Source organism: Ambystoma mexicanum, chromosome 9 (genome assembly GCF_040938575.1).
Source record: "Ambystoma mexicanum isolate Mex_15411 chromosome 9, UKY_AmexF1_1, whole genome shotgun sequence".
NCBI classification, from domain to species: Eukaryota; Metazoa; Chordata; class Amphibia; order Caudata; family Ambystomatidae; genus Ambystoma; species Ambystoma mexicanum.
The window spans coordinates 1,181,272,683-1,181,290,167 of NC_090931.1; the positions used below are offsets into that span (position 1 = coordinate 1,181,272,683).

Genomic DNA, 17,485 nt, shown 5'->3' on the forward strand with positions numbered 1-17,485 from the left:
TCCTCTAGATGGTACCTTAGGAAATGCAATGCAGCTGCAACATATGGATGTGGGTGAGTGGGCTCTTGCTACTCAATTCTTTACCTGATATGGTTTCACATTTTCATATGACATATAGTCGATAGCTTGTATACCATTGTGTCCATGTGATACATGCAATGTCATCATTTTTGAAACGTCAGGAGTTATTAACTACTTCATTCCTCAAGGGAATGCATCCACGTTTCCAAGCATGCTACATGATCACGTAATTCACATACTGAATTATTCATTCATATAATATTATTGTATTGTATAATAATATTATTATCAGTAAATGACATGGCATTGATTACAGTCTTCTCGGGGCCAGCATGAAACAATGTCTGTTGCAAATGTGTGTCTTAGCTTAAATGTAAAGTCTGGCATTCACATCTGTAATAGAACGTGTTCATGCACGAGTTTCTTGCTTGCACAAAGCCAAATGCCGTGGAAACTAACGTCATTTACAAAAGCCTTTTTCAGTTTGAAGAACCCAATGAAAAACGCTTTGCAACTACAGTAACTAGTATTCTGACTGCTTGGCCGCCACGTATGTGCTCCTTCTTTGATGATTTCACGTCGAATATTCACTTGTGCACGTCTTTGCATTGACGAAATTCATACTACTTGTGTTTGCGCTGATCACACGAGTATCATTATCCGACCACAGCACTGCTAAAGAAAATATAACATACATCATTGGACAGGACACAGTGGGCCTCATTCCGAGTACGGCGCTAACCAATGGCGCTATTAACGCCTTGGTTGACGCCGTACCCGGACCGGCAGCGCCTTGGTGGTTGGCGGAATTACCGCCCCATTCCAAGGTTGGCGGGGCGGTAATTCCCCAATCCCCATTTACCCTTCCCCATTCCCATTCTTGCCCCATAGGGCATAATGGGAGTGGGGAAGGCGTCAATTACGCCACCGTAAATTACGGTGGCGTAATTAACATCAAGGTCCCTTAGCGCCATGGTATTTAACGCCTGCTAAAAGCAGGTGTTAAAAGCACCATGGCGCTAAGGGAACTCGGAGTATGGCGGTAAGGGATTACCGCCACCGCTCTCGTTAGCGGTGGCCGCTATCCCTTACCGCCATACTCGGAATGAGGCCCAGTGATAAAGAGTGTCACTGTAATTGAAAACAGTTACACACAATCATTATGCTGCTTAAATAAATAACTCGTCATCAAATAAATCCCACAAGCTCAACATGGTCTTTTTATTCCATTCTATTAATAACTAAAGGTTTTTAAAAGAATATAAATGACATGGTGAGTGTCCTTTACAATGAATAGTGGGCGTCTAAAGGTCGCAGAGGACGAAACAGCAACATAATAGCCCATGGCCTGCAGGTTTATAAATAATGGGTCGCCCACCCTTAAACGCATAGGCGTTTTCTGTATGCCCAGGGTGCACTCAACATCTGCCATAGCAATGTTCTCATGCGTGCATGTTTAAACGTTCTACACATTCAGCACATATTCAAGGATATCATTTTGTTGACCTATATTGCATCAGCCTCCTAACCATGTACATTATTTACAGAGCTGATTTGCTGTTTACTTGGAGTAGTAACACTTTGTATGTTCGCTTTACTTTTCATGACAACATTTACAGTACGTTTAACCGTACATATTTTTCTTAAATAAAATCTGCTTTCAATATACTTAAATGACACATGTTTACGCGCTAATTCTTTCTCAAACAGATAAAAAGACATGCGGACCACATGAGTACCAGTGCACAAACAAAAACTGTATTCCTGATCACTGGAGATGTGACAGTCAAAATGACTGTGGGGACAATTCAGACGAAAAAAACTGCAGTAAGTAACCCTTGACATTCCCTACTCTGCAATTATTGTGAAGGAACATGAGTATAACTATTGTTCTAAAAACATGAAGTGTACATTTTCGTACCTGGGATGTTATTATAAAAACCTGTTCAAATTCCAATGTAATGGTTTCACAATTGCAAAAAGAAGTGTCTTGTAAAAACTGTCATTTCAGTGGTGGTACGTCAGAACACACAACACACTTTCACAGCTCATCATATTAGATTGGTGAGTGGGTGTCGATGCAGAGTGCCTCTGAGATGCTTCTTGTCCATACACAAAGTTGACCCCAGGGAAGGGGATAGAACATGCTTACAACCAAATCTACGGTGGACAGTGACCTCAGGCCCAGCATCCACACTGCATCCACACTGTGCTGTAATGGAAGCAAGCAACGTTCATTTGCATTGTAAAGCGACCCATGCGAACAAGGGAAAAACCTTTCTGAATATACAGGACCATGCATCTAATCTTACAGCAAAGACCTCACTAAAAGCTTATGTTCCTTCTGCCCTTACTGTATCATGCCATTGCACAGGGAGAACAACAATGCAGGTACATACTGTGCTCCATCTCTTTGCAATTTCGATAATGTTATACTTAGTCCATTTGAATTTCATTTCGGTATTTCCGATATTGAAAATCATGGTATATTAGCTAAGTATGAGCGCCATTTTCCCACTTATGTGCGTAGTTAGTGAGGTCTTTTGCTTTCTGCTAGAGCTTTTTCATCACTCCAGAGAGTGCCAATGGCATCAATCAATTGCTTTATGATGTATGATTATATATTCACATTAAAGGACTGTTATAGTGGCAGCCGGTTACAGAATGTGCTCCCACTATGCCCCAGGGAGAGCCTTGACCATAAGAGATTTTTTTATTTTCATCCTGTTGAAACAAACTGAAACTTGCTTTCCTATTTCTGTGCAGTGTGCTTAAAGAATATAGTAACACGTGTTACAATGCTTAGCAATCATCATCTTGGCGATACAGAGAGTGAATGTCAGTGCACAATTGGGTTTATGTAAAGCAGTATTTCTAAATGTGCCATCTTGGATTCTTGTGGTATGGCTGGCAATACTGTTATGATTTATGTGAGTCAGCTCTGTGATAATGTTTCTATTAAGTGTGTGTTTTTCACGTGTGTCACGACCTCAAGCAGCAGAATGTGACCATGACTAAGCATTACTATGAATACATCCCTGCATTATATACTATTGGGAAATTTTACCACTCTGTGGGCTTGATACACGCAGTGATTTTCAATGGGAATTACCCATTGGACAATAGGTTGCCAGTCAGGCCCTGTGATGATATGTCATAGTGACCGGATCTCTGCAGTATTGTATAGGAGAACATTTTCGCTTACACATTTGTGTTGTTGCAGTGCATGGTTTATAGCCTTCCATGTCACTTTACAATTCCTCTTCAGGTTGTTTGATTTCTACACATTCAAAGAGGAAATGCAGAAAGCAAGACATATAAATACATTGACATCCCTCCATTTTCTACTTGCGTATCTTTCATAGATGGAAGAGGAACACAATCCCCACACCAAAACTCGAACATAGTTGCTTCCAAGTAGACAGTATTTCAATGTTAAAATACAAATGAAATAGCAGTACACGCATTTGGCTTTAAGGGACACCAACCTCTTCCCTATTTAATAAAACCATTCAACAACGTTAGACATTACTTTATATGTCGAAGTAATACAACTGTATAACACTGTATTAACCAGAAGCCTGCAATTGTATCTGGGAAACCTCAATTTAATGTACACTTGATTTATACAATCTCTTAAAATGTATAATGACTGTTCGATGAGGTAGGAGTGTACTACCCCGCAGCTTTCACCATTGAAGATGAATAAAATGGAAAGAGGCCTTTTGTCTTGCATTGAAAGGTAGCATGGCCAGCATTATGCAATCATTGATAGAGGTGTTGGTTTATTCTTATCTGTACGAAGTAGCAAATTGTAATATGTGCCAATTATACTGTTCAGATATATTTTATTAATAGTTAGGAAAGGGACCAATCCCAACTTGCAAATGCAGGGATTCATCGCAATACGGCCTTGTCTACCTTTGTACACAATATAAACACTTACCTGTTGCGTTTTTTTTTTTTTTAGAGAGATTAAAGATAACATTAATGGGCTATGCTAACAAGTATTGTCCTATATTCTCGTTAGGTTTGTCAGAAACTATGTTCTAAGCCTTTGCATTCTATGTGGAGCAAATACAAGCAGTTGCCATTGGGCGATGGAAGGCTTCAATACAGTGCAGCCTCGTGGCCATGATGAATTGAAGATGGTTGATGAGGGGCATCCTTGTGCATGTTTGTATCATGAGTATGTCCTATGCTCTAATGTCCCAGCAGTGTTGACAAAGAAATCAACACAGCAGGCGACACTGGATTTGCAGGTTGTTTAATCGTGTGCTGTTTATGGAAACAGTTTAATAAGAGCTCTAGCATTAGAACCAAAGGGAGTAATGCCACTTATTAACACTCTGAAGTGAATACATTGGTGGAGAACACTCTTGTTAATTGCTGGAAAAGCACAGTTAGCAAGTGACCCGTCTGCTGCTAGGTATATTATTTTTTTGGCTGAACACTTTTGGAGGATTGGTGAAGAGGAGCACTAACTGCAAAACCCTGGTGCCCTCAAGTGCTAGCAAAGTGCTGGAAATGTGCAGTTAGCATACAGTTGCAAATAGGTATGACACACGAACCACCTTTGTTACTGTGAGCTTTGGCGGTGAGTACTTCAGAGCTAATTCAGGTATTTAATCAGAACATTGCCTAGTCTTCAAAGGAGGCTATTTGTGTGAAGTATCACTTTGAATATGACAATAATGTCCTGATGCATAGCCAAACGAAACGTTTCTAAACGCCCCCTTTCCAACCCATAAACCCTACATTTCCGAGCGAATACCAAACTGTGGAGAGTCGAGTTGCTAAATCGCAAGGACAATTCTTAGCAAAGACTAGTCGGAAAAAAACACTGTAATCAGAATGTGGGACATAGAGAACACGCATCAGTAACTGGTTTATTTCCTACATCAGCCATTTCGACTGGCATAATTGATGACACTGCGAATAGGCAACCTTCAATGAGTTGCCCCATACAAATATCGGTGATTGATAGCAACTCAATTCTAAACCACTGCTTGAGGCTACAAAGCGACCCCATGTGTGGTGCACAGTTAGAAAATATGTGAGAAACAAACATCATTATGAGCACAAACCTTTCATCATCACCACTTTTCGAAAGGATTACAGGTGAATTAGCTGTTGAATCTGAACAACATGTCAGTTATAGTAATATATATATTTCATTCTTGGCCACACAACCTGAGAAGAAGCCACTTTATACACCATAGTAGTGGCAGCAGATGCGATTTTTGACCTTTGCTCTGCGCTGGTGAATGAAAAACAAACTATAAAACAAATGTTAGCACAGGTTGTTGATGTAATCTTGATGAATAGCCAAGAAGGCTATGCAAATAGTGGAATGGATTTAAGTAGTGAATGCACTTTCTTGCCGAGTATGGAAGGATTAGAAGAACATTCCTAAATGGATACAATAGTAACATCGGTGAATGGTGGTTTGATGGAAGATGCAAGAATTATCGAAATAAAAGACACCAGAAAGCAGACACAAGCCATGACACAATTGGTTAGAAGCAAAGACCAAACAGCGTAAATGGAATAGTAAAAGAACATCCTAAAGTAACATCCTATCATCACTAAGAACAAAACCAGAGCTAATGCAATGACATTGGCAGAAACAAGTATGGCACATAGAAGATGTGTTATTAAGGAAAAGGCATATGATTTATGCACCAAAGATAATCAGCAGAATACAGTGAGAACCACAAAGTTGACACATGGAATGCTGGACACATGGTTACATGTTCCGGAAGGCGGGGGTGGGGAAAGCAACCAATGTCGAGTACTTGAGCTGTAAGTGAAGTACTCGGGGCTGTCATAATGTGGGTACTCAATGGGAAACCCTTTTCCCAAATGTTAGTAAAGATGTGTCGAATCAGACTCAATAGTCTTGTGTAATAACGTTTTCAGACGTCTCGACAGAGAGCCGAAAAAAGGCAACTTCTCCCACAGCAGTATGGAATTAAAACTGATACGATAGGAAGGACGTTGCAATTGACAGAAATAGACCCCATAGATGAGAGCCCCTTCCTGAATCTTAACAGACTATTGGATTCATTACACCGAATGCCGGCACTAGGAATCATAACTACAACAGATATAGAAAGTGTGGAACTTCCCAAACTAAATATTAGCACCAATTGGGTTATAGTGACATTCCTATCTCTGTTAATAACAGAACAAATCTGCCATTATGAGGATGCTTTGAAAAGAATTGGATTTGGCAGTGTTTTAAAGCACATAGAACACTATGGTATGAGTACTTTTCAGTGTTAGCTTTATAAAGCAGAGTATTTTTGAAAGCTAGACATGGGGATGCGCAAGGGAAATGTGAGATGAAATTAAGTCATGAGTATGTGCCCACAATGTGGCAAGAGTGTGTGCAATCCTGGACACTAGTACAGTTATGTTCCCCTGTTTGAGGCTGATTTTACTGGCACCAGTAAAGGACTCATGTGGGTGGACAGAATCACTTTTTTTCAGAGGACGGACGCAACCCCTTCGGTTTCTTTGAAGTTAGCAAGCTTGCTCAAGTATTTGACTACCAGGATTTTACTCAGGTTGTCATGTTTCCAGTGCAGACACTTACTCACAAGACCACCAGCACTTGTTTCGGATTGGCATTTAATTGTCCAGGGAATATTTCACGACAGATTGCTGGGTTTAAAAGGTGAGGACCTTTTATACTTTTCCAGTATATTTATTGGAACATTTCCTCTCTCAGGTTATTTTTCTAGTGTTCATGATTTTTTTTAAAATCCACTGCTATGTTGTCTTGTACACGTTCCTCTAAGGAGTAGGTCTATTGAACTACATTTGTATATTTCACTTTAAGATATATATTCACTTACTGCACATATGTTCATGGGTGCCAGCTTTTGATTTTCGCCGTGGGGGCAAAAGTACCAGGGCATATGTTATTTTTGCAGTGGGTAATTTTTTTCCCTTTTTACGCCTTGCTTAAATGTTATTCGTTGGCATTGTGGGATGTATGACATCAGTCACTAAGAGACCGTCTTGTAGCATGCTGCTTAACCAAAGTGTGTGATCCTCTGCAAACAATTTAATCATACAGGGCATTAACTAAAAACATTGGAAGTTCTCAAAGCCTACAATTTTTTATAGATAATAAAAATAAATTGATATTTTTACAGCTACAGTGACATTGAGGGTGAAAAATCACTGGTGACCTTGGTATCCCACCCATGCAGTTACCAGGACCGACCCTGCTTTGTTTCAAAGTGAGGAAAAAGCCTGCATCCTCTGGACATGGTAACTAATAAGTTACAAGACCACTTAGAGCAACATGGCCTGAGGGGGATGGCCCCTTATTCACTTTGAAGTTAAGCAGTACTGTGTGTATATTCATGGGTACCAGCTTTTGATTTTCGCTATGGAAAAAAGGGGTTTGGAGCCGCTGCAGGTCCCGATTGGGGCCGCGCAGTTAGACACAGCCAGTTGGGCACATGGACCTCTCAGCTCAAGGATGTTTTGTCGTGAGAGGTCGCAATTGGCATGGCACGAACTGTAGGCACTTTGCATTTTGTACCTCCTGGCGCAAGGATGTTTTGGCACGAGATGTCGCAATTGGCATGAACCAGCAGGCACTTTGCAGTTTGTAATATGGATTAAACGTGAAAAACATTTATTTACTGCAACATTAGACCTAGACACCCTTTGGGCCTTAATTAGCGCTTTATACATTCTACATAAATAAATACATACATTATAAAACAAAATGGGATATTTATTACACTGCTGTTACTAAATGGAACACGTATTAAACATGAAAACATTTATTTACTGCAACACTATAAAACAGAATGGAACCTTCTCTGGGCAACATTATAAAACTAAAAAAATGAAATAACAACACATTTGTGTAGAACACTGCCTTTGAGAAACCTGACCTACAAGAATTTGAGATGCAGAACTTAACCATTATGCTACAATGATTTTATTGTTTTGGTTTTCACAAGTTTCATACTTAGCCTTTTACGATTGTACATATTACATTGAACGCTAACTATGAAATGTATGCACCATGAAGCACTAAGCAATTTTGGTGCACTGGTTGAACTCTGGCACACCATGTTTCAAGGCTTTTATTTTTTATTTAAAACAGTATATTTTGGTTAACACTCTGGACTACGTAGTCTTAACAGCCATGCCTTTTTATCGATGTGGTCTCCTTCATGGAAATGTTCACCCAATCACTGCATGATTTTAAGAAGGTCTTTTGAGCTACACTATCAATAAGTTAATGATAGTTGTGTGTCTTCCATTGCATGTGAGCCAGCACAAACAAAACTTTATTTGCAGCTCAATGGAGGTGTTTGCCACACTATTCCTTTAATATATTGCACTACTTTTAGACTTTGAAAAGGGCAGGGTCAAGTGGACACTCCTCTCCAGCCCCTTATTCTCACTTTCCCAAGCTGAAAAACATATTTTACTTTTTCCCGCTCTTCTGATTCTACACTATTTACCTCCTCCTTTAACAACTTACAGAGATCCCCTACGGCAATTCAACACAAATAATTATAGGTGTAGGAGAAATCACGAATATAGGATGGAATCTTCCGAATTACATGGAGACATGCACACCCACACACACACCCACACACACTGCCACTGAAAACTCAGACTCAATGTGTCAAAATGCCCATATACATTCATACATAGGTGTACACTAATACTCGCCATCACGGAGCAAATGCAGACTGAACATACAATCCCTCACACAAACCTTCACACCAGGTACACACACAGACACACTAACATCAAACATACACACATTGCATGCACACCATATCAGATGGCATGCACACCCTCACACCAAACAATCTCCCTTATACTGCACATATATTCAAAAAGAGGACTACATTGTCTCTGGGCAACATGCTAAAACAGAAAAAAATGAAATATAAATAAATCCACATCTAGGCTGAACGCTCCCATTGGAGAACCCTGGCTTGCAGGAGTTCAAGATGCAGCACTTAACCATTATGCTACAATTATGTTATTATTTGGATTCTCACAAGTTTCATACGTAGTCTTTTATCATTGAACACATTAACTTATAGATTAAGGATTACTTGTATGCTTTATGAAGCAGCAAGCCATTGTGGCCTTGTGTTTAAATGCTGGGCCTTGAACTCTGGCAGACCAGGGTTCAAAGCTGTATGTGTTTTTTTTTTTTTGTTTCACTAATTTAATTTAATTAAAAGAAAAGCAATGCAACTTGGAGGTGGCTAGGTGTGTTGCATTGCAGTCCTGTGATTTTATTTAACATGAGGGTGTTTAGATGTGGCTGCAGTGTCAACGACATCCAAACACCACTTGAACCAAAATAACGGCTCCGGAATGTCTTTCATGCCAAAAAGGTTGCGCTGAAATGGGTGCTGCAGCAGAATAACTGCCAAATCGGCTCGCGGCAAAATGCCAGCAATGCAAATGTGTGCAAAGCTTGGAGCACGGTGCTTAACCAAAGTGTGTGGTCCATGGCAAATAATTTAGTCTCACTGCACATTTCCTTAAACATTGCGAGTTCTGAAAGCATTAAAACCACAGGCATGGCTAATGGTCTGGTTGCGATTTAAAATGTACAGTGGGCACCACTCACCATGGACGAAGACCATGCTAGTGATCTGGAAGAGTTCTAAAAATCTATGGGATAAATAAACCTTAGAAATACAAGTAAAAAACTTTAGTTGCAGGGACGTTAAGGTGAGAACTTAAAACAACAAAACCCCTGATATTCATCTAAAGCCACCTAAACGTAACGCCCCCTGCTGCTCAGCCTATGACCACAATGGTGACATCACAGATCACATCACTGAAGACATCACTAATAACATGTTGTATGAGAACACTGATGCCATTACAAATCACTAATGCCATCACTGGTGAAAACACGAATTACATTGAATATAACTGATTAGATAAATAATAGAATTTGACATAATATCATGTATAAGTTTGCTCATGAAACGTTTGATTACCTTAATAACAATTTAGGTTGTGGACTTGGCCATGACAAAGGTTGGGGTCACTGGCCAGTACAAAAGGCCATATCTAGCGGTCGGTTTGTGATAAAAAAAATACCAATGTACATGGTTAAAAGCCATGCCTAGTAGCCCATCACTGTTTTAAAATATACAGTGGGCAACATTGAAAGCTGTAGTAGTGGTCATGGCTAAAGGCCATAGCTAGTGCCTATTAATATGTTAGAATGTACAGTCAGCACAGCCAAGGCCGTGGCCACTGGCTAATATTGTGTTGAAGACCATGGCTAGTGGCTGGTTAGTGTATATAATATACAGTGGGCACGGCCGTAGGCCATCACTTGTTGCATTTTATTATTTTAAAATATACTGGGGACATGGCCAAAAGATGTACAAACTGATCAAGGTGAAAGGCCATGGTTAGTGGCTAATTTATAACTTAGAATATATAGCGAACACAGCCAAAGATTGTTGCCACTGGCCATTATTGTGCTAAAGTCCATGGCTGGTGCCTGACCAGTGCATATAATTTACAGTGGACAAGGTTAAAAGCTGTATCCACTGGTAAAGGCCAAAATCATTGGTTGGTAGCCTATTTGTGTTTTAAAATATTCAGTGCACACTGTTCATAACTGGAGGCCATGACTCGTACTGATTCATGTGTTAAAATATATTTGTCCATGCACACTGACCATAGCTGAAGACCATGTGTAATAAATGGCATGTACTGTTGTAGTGTAATTAGTGATGTCATCAATGATCTTATCTGTGATATCATAATTGTGGTCATAGGCTGCGCAACACGGGGTGCAAAGTTATGATGGGATTAGCTGAATTTCAGGAGTTTTGTAGTTCTTACCTTAAAGTCCCTGCAACTAACGTTTTTTCCCTGAATATTATGGGACATGCGGTAGCAGCCCTGTAGTTAGAGATAAGTTGCTCAACCCATAGTAGGATCACTTTTTGGATAGCTTAAAACTTCGCCCCCTGGGGCAAATCCTCATGAAATCTTTGCAAAACAAGTATATGGCCCGGGCAGATTGATTTTGCAAAGTTTCACTTTGGTTACATTCCCAACAATGGTAAATAACTGCCACACCCATGATTCCATCTGGGTGCTAAAGGTAGGCACATCCTCTATCTCATCTTCTTGGTCCTCCTAATTGTCTTTTGAAGTACTGTGGTTGTTTTGTTGTGTAGGTCCTACATCTGGTGGTGGTGGCTCTTGAGGAGGAGGGATGGCAATAGCTGATGCAATTTTTAAGATAAATAACAGTTTTGCTAATATTCTTCCAAGTGTGTGCTCTGGGCTAGATTTGCAATGGATAATGAGTAAGAATAGGTGTAGGAGCTGTGCAAGGGAACATTTTGAGCTTCAAAGTTCCTTGATCAGGCGAAAATGCAGCTCTGTACTGTTCGCGAAGGACGGACCCTTTTGCGAAGTGCGGACGCGTTTGTGTACATGTTATCATTCCGCACGTGCTCGCATGGCCATTTGACACTGTCCGGAAAGTCAGCGATGACATGAGACATTCCTGAACATCAGCGAATGCAAAAACAGTGGAAAACATTGCAATAAGTGTATAGATGTGTTAAAAATGTTGGTATAAGGTGGGAAGGTTGGAAATGGTAGAGTTTTAAGGTAAAATTTTGAAAATGGGACACAGATGTTGGTCTTTTGGGGTATGTATGATATTAATAAGTTGTCAAAAATTAGCCTGCAATGGTAAACACCCATGAAATTCACTGAAAAAACTTTGTTAAAGGAACATTATGATTAAGTTGCACTTATAAAAACCGATGAAATTCAATGAAAAAACGTTGTTAAAGGGACATTATTGTCACAAGTAAAACCTAAAAACCTCAGCAATTTGCCAGTTAGGGTAATCTAAGCAACCGTAACTCGTGCCACCACTGTGCACTGCTAAGACTATATAAAGAAGAATTGTGTATGCAAAATTGCACCTTGATTTCTCTCTTTGGAGAATTTGAGTCTATTTGAACACACTCGGCCAGTGGCCTTTGCGCCAGACAAAATGCATGCAGACAGAGTATAGATAAATATTCATAATATTTAACAACACATACACAGAATAAAACTCAAAGGGAAGAGGTCAACCAGACAGAATCACTGATATTTAACGGAAAGGTTTTAGTGAACAATTTTGATGCTCTGCAGATGGTAGGATCCAAAACATTCTCGGGAACCATATAATTGTTTCTGAGTTGCTTGTTCCTCTGCAGTATGCATTACGCTATTTTGATTCAGCCATGTTAAAACTTTGTTACGAATGGGTTCCCATAGCCCAACAATATGGAGGTTTGATTAAGCTTTTAGGATTTTTCATAAAAGTTTTCTGTTCTTCCTGTTTAGAGCATGCTACAGGCTTCCCTTTGTCTCTGCTTGAATTTCCGGACCTCTTCATTTTCCTAGCGCCCTTATACACAGTTTAAATGATTTTACACTGTGGTGCACACTTTGCACACATGGTGCTTCTTTGCACATACTGTTACGCTGAGCGCCTACATTTTCATTTTCATCTGACTCACATTGGTACAGCGCTCTACAGGTTTCTTTACATCGATGGGTACTTGTGACAGGCAGGCATGATCTTCTTGCCTATGACTCAGGAGCTGAATAAATAAGCATACGCGTGTGTAGCTTGTAGAGCTAAATTGCTGTAGAACGACTAGAATGCTAGAAGACCTGTGACAGTAAAAAGAAGGGAGGATAAAGCAGACAAAACCCAATGCAATAAGCCAATTTGGGGGCCCCAAACTCCATGGGGGTCAGAAATCAGGACTTATCTGGAACCTAATAATAAGCACTTCCATGTGAGGAAACATGCATCTTACAATTGTAATGCTACTATATGGGGTTTTTGCAGACAACGTGCCAAAACAGCAACACCAGCCTTTCAGAGGTATGCATTCCTATTTCCACTCACACTGCTTTCAGAAGAATACATTTCAGCTTGACCAGTCGGGGTATAACATTCTCACAGCTGTGCCGAAATGACACTTTGATCATTGTTACAGCCTAATTGCTTCTCAGCTTACTCACGCCATCTGCCCAACCACAGCCTCTATCTCTGTCCTGCTATCAATGATTCTGTGGCAGCAGATCATCTACTGGCTGTGTCCATGTCGACCGCCCCTCCCGGGAGACCTGCTTCGCACCGCTTCATGTAGCAAGCCTAACCTTCAGTGCGTACATACAGCGTACCAATCGTCAGGGCCTTTCTGAATAAGAGGCACTCCCCACCCCCTTGGAACCACAGATTCATGTGTGCACTTCCAGGTATATTGCTTCAATATCCTTTAAAAGACCTGATAGAGGGATGGAGAGTTACATGTGCAAAGCACATGGGGATATTTCTTGTTTGTGTAGGATTTTTAAGATTACATTTATTTCATGTATGTGATCTAATTGAACAAAATCCTTAAATCCTTCTCATTACCAAAAAACAATTTTATGTCACCAGTGGAAGAGGCATTGTTGATTGGAGGAACGCAGGTGGACCCTGGCAGTTTCTACCCGTGTTTCCAGCCACCTGATTAGCTGAGCTCTCTTCCCAGCGTGCAAATGTCTTCATGTACTAATACACCTTTTCAAAACCCACAGTTCTTGCTTTACAAATAGAGGGGACGCTTTGTTGTCTTTTAGGGTGTCTACAAAAGAAAATCATATCCTCTACATTTCCAATGCAAGACCGTTTTGCTTTGCTGTTGTCCACTGTGAAAATACGTAAACAGAACTTTTTCATGCCTGAGACCAGCCTATAAGTGCAGAACCAGGATTTAAACCTGTGACCCTTTGCATTGCCTTGCTTCCAAGACAAACGTGTTGCCCCATGCATGTCCTCCCATCCCCCAAAGAGTCGAAGTGGTTACCTGTCCAAATGGGTCAACATAATCGGTAATGATACTTAGAAAGATATCACTGAACATAAACCAACTGTTTATGAGGTGTTACTCCTTCAATTTAACACGTTGACAATACATAGGGCCTCATTACACGGTAGGCGCTAAGGGTTTACCGGTACCGGTAATGGCACCGGTACCGGTAAACCCTTACCGCCTTACTACGAGGTCCCTTTGCGGGACACGACCTTAATGGCTGGTGTAGATCAGCCGTTAAAGTTGGGTCCCGCAAAGGGACCTTGGTGCTAATTACGGTGCCGCAATTTGCGGTACTGTAATTAGCCCCTTCCCCATTCCCATTGAGCCCTATGGGGCAAAAATGGGAGTGGGGAAGGGCCATGGAGAAAGGGGGAATTACCACCCCGCCAACCTTGGAATAGGGTGGTAATTCCCCTTTTCTCCATGGTGGTACCAGTATGGTACTGGCGGAAAACATGGTGCTAATAGCACCATGGTTTAACGCCTACCGTGTAATGAGGCCCATAGTCATGATCCTAACAAGGTGCACATGCACCCGTGATTAAATAGGACATTTCCCACAAGGGGACCGTGATTCCACTCTATCCGTTTCAACCTGAAAGTCACTTTGACTTGCTATGTTTAGTTTGGAAATTAAATTGGCAGCAGCGGGGAAAATACCATTCTACTAGAATGCTCTTTGAAAACGTCAGTGTAAATATCTTACTATATTGGTTCTGGGAGTTACTATAAACACAAGTGCAATGGAAAGTGTTAACTATTATAAAAACACGAAAACAAAGGAAAAGACACAGACATGATTGAGTCATAGCAAGGTGTGCATTATTAAAATGGCTTAGGGCACTATTGGCTGTAGAACATTATCCCTAGCTGTGCTATTAAAATGCTCATTACTATTTTATCACGCAGCCTCTGGAGAGACTATTCATCGGTGGTGTTTTTAAGGAAGAAAGTGTTTCACTTCTTTATGCTTTAAATAATTGGCTAGGAAGAATGGGGAAATGCTGTTAGCAACACAACATCATGGATGCGGTGAAGGATGAATTCATAGCTGCAGCTTAGTACATTGCAGAACATGTCGGGGTGTTAATTTAGCACTCTGCTCGTTGCCATGAGTTAGAATGAATATTTATTTAGTACAACATACATTTTTAAAGCACACCACGAGGATCAGAGTGTGGTTTTACTAAAACATCTTCGATAAATGGAATTATTGGGAGAAATCACCGCTTGGTACAGGTTCATAAATCGGATAACATGGTTAACACAATTACAGATTGGAGACATGCAATGTCCAGTTCACCTCTGTGTTTCTATTATGGGGAAATGTATAGAGATCTGCCAAGTATTCAATGGGAACTATTCATATTCAATGGAAACTACACTGTCCAATTTGCACATGTATTGAGTTCACTGGAAACTGGTGTTCTAGTCTGCTATCCGACTCGTTCACCACTGAAGAAAATGAACAGTTTAATATGTGCAATGATGGAAAATGAAGTGTGTTCAGGTAGGCAAAGAATTCTTTTACTAAAAAACACCCAGGTATGTGGCTACATTAAAGCCCAGGGACAATTTTTTGAACCCATATAAACTCCTGTCCCTTTTTCCAAACAGAGTAATCACCAGGGAAAAGCACAGGGAGTTTTTCTAATAACACCCATCACAGGGTGTCAGATAAGAGAACTGGATTTAAGTTTTCTTCTTTTAAAACTTACCTGTAATGTTACACTTTGCAATTTGAAATATGTTTGTCATGTTGTTCTACATATGTTTTTTTTTCTTTTTGATTATGATATGTTTATTTTGGAATGTAATACAAGTATTAATGTTGAGTTTAAACTGCCTTTGTATAAACACACTTTATTAATATGAATTAAAGAGAATGGGGGTCATTCCGAGTAGGGCGGTAAGGGTTAACGGTCACCGGTAACGAGATCGGTGCCGTTAAACCCTTACCGCCCTATTCCGAGTTCCCTTTGCGGGTTGGTACTTAACGCCTGCTTTTTGCAGGCGTTAGAAAACCAACCCACAAAGGGACCTTGGTGCTAATTACGGCACCGTAATTTACAGTGCCGTAATTAGCACCTTCCCCATTCCCATTGAGCCCTATGGGCCAAAAATGGGAATGGGGAAGGGACCATGGTGAATGGGGAATTACCACCCCCGCCAACCTTGGAATGGGGCGGTAATTCCCCCATTCACCATGGCGGAGTCGGAACAATAATGGCATCAACGAAGGCGCTAATAGCGCCTTGGTTAACGCCAGGGTCGGAATGAGGCCCAATGTATTTCTAAAATTATGTTTGCCCTCTCCTACCAGCTCAATTATCATAAGACGTTCAAAAATGATTGCATTTGATGATTGATGTAATTTAGAGATCACCCGGAAAGTAATTATTGAGTGATTACTCTTGAATAAATTTCAGCTTAGACTGTTTTGATACTGGGTGGGATACTTCTATATTTTCATATCAGGTAGGAGAATTGCACTAAATTCTTAACTTGATCATGCAAATAACAATCAGGGGATTAGCCCACCGTTTATGCATTGGTGTATAATGGTACGTTTTACCAGTCATTGAGATATTATGGAACCCCTGACCATGATAGGATATGATGAGTGCAGTTGATTTGGTTTATTGAAACAAAGTAGTTGATCTGGCATGACACACTGACAGAAGTTGTTCGTACTTCCATAAAATCACTTCCAGTGTGACACTGTGTTTACTTTGAGCAGGCAACAACATTTGCTAAGATGTTTCTCCCATCTCATAGTTCTGTGCTGCAATGTCAAACTTCAGGCTGCTCTTCAGGGAAAGCAAACTGAGTTTCCAAATAAGGATATTCAGCCTCCTTATAGGTTGGGCTATGTGGTACAATGTGGCAGTAATAGTGCATACTGCTGCATTACCACACAGCTCAAATACAGGTTTGGGGATTTAGACAATGGGCCTCATTACACGGTAGGTGGTAAGGGTTAACGGTGACCGGTAATGGTACCGGTGACCGTTAACCCTTACCGCCTTACTACGAGGTCCCTTAGCGGGTTGGTACTTTAACGCCTGCTTTTAGGAGGTGTTAAAAACCAACCCGCTAAGGGACCTTGGTGCTAATTACGACACCGCAAATTTGCGGTACCATAATTAGCACCTTCCCCATTCCCATTATGCCCTATGGGGCAAAAATGGGAATGGGGAAGGGCAATGGTGGAAGGGGGAATTACCACCCCGCCAACCTTGGAATAGGGCGGTAATTCCCCTTTCCACCAAGGTGGTGCCGGTATTTTACCGGCATGGACCAAGGTGCTGTTAGCACCTTGGTCCGCTGCCTCCCATGTAATGAGGCCCAATGTATATTTTATATACCATTTACTAACTTATTGTAAGGGGTTTGTCAGGTTTTGTATGTTGCTGGCACCAGAGTAAAAACCCTTTTAATAGGTGTTGAAATAAGTGGGAGAAGTGTTGGTAAGTGTTGGTAACTGCACACCACCCTGGCATATACCTAGTGACCATTTGAAGGCATAGGGCCTCATTACA

General features: G+C 40.7%; 1 protein-coding gene across 3 annotated transcripts in view; it reads left to right on the forward strand.

The window, feature by feature from the left end:
- LRP1B (LDL receptor related protein 1B) overlaps positions 1-17,485 on the forward strand; it is a 4,835,697-nt gene that overhangs the window by 4,211,804 nt on the left and 606,408 nt on the right. For all 3 annotated transcript variants that reach the window (XM_069616528.1, XM_069616527.1, XM_069616526.1), the window contains exon 67: positions 1,732-1,848. In XM_069616528.1, coding sequence (XP_069472629.1) covers positions 1,732-1,848 — 117 coding nt within the window. The remainder of the gene's footprint in view (positions 1-1,731; positions 1,849-17,485) is intronic.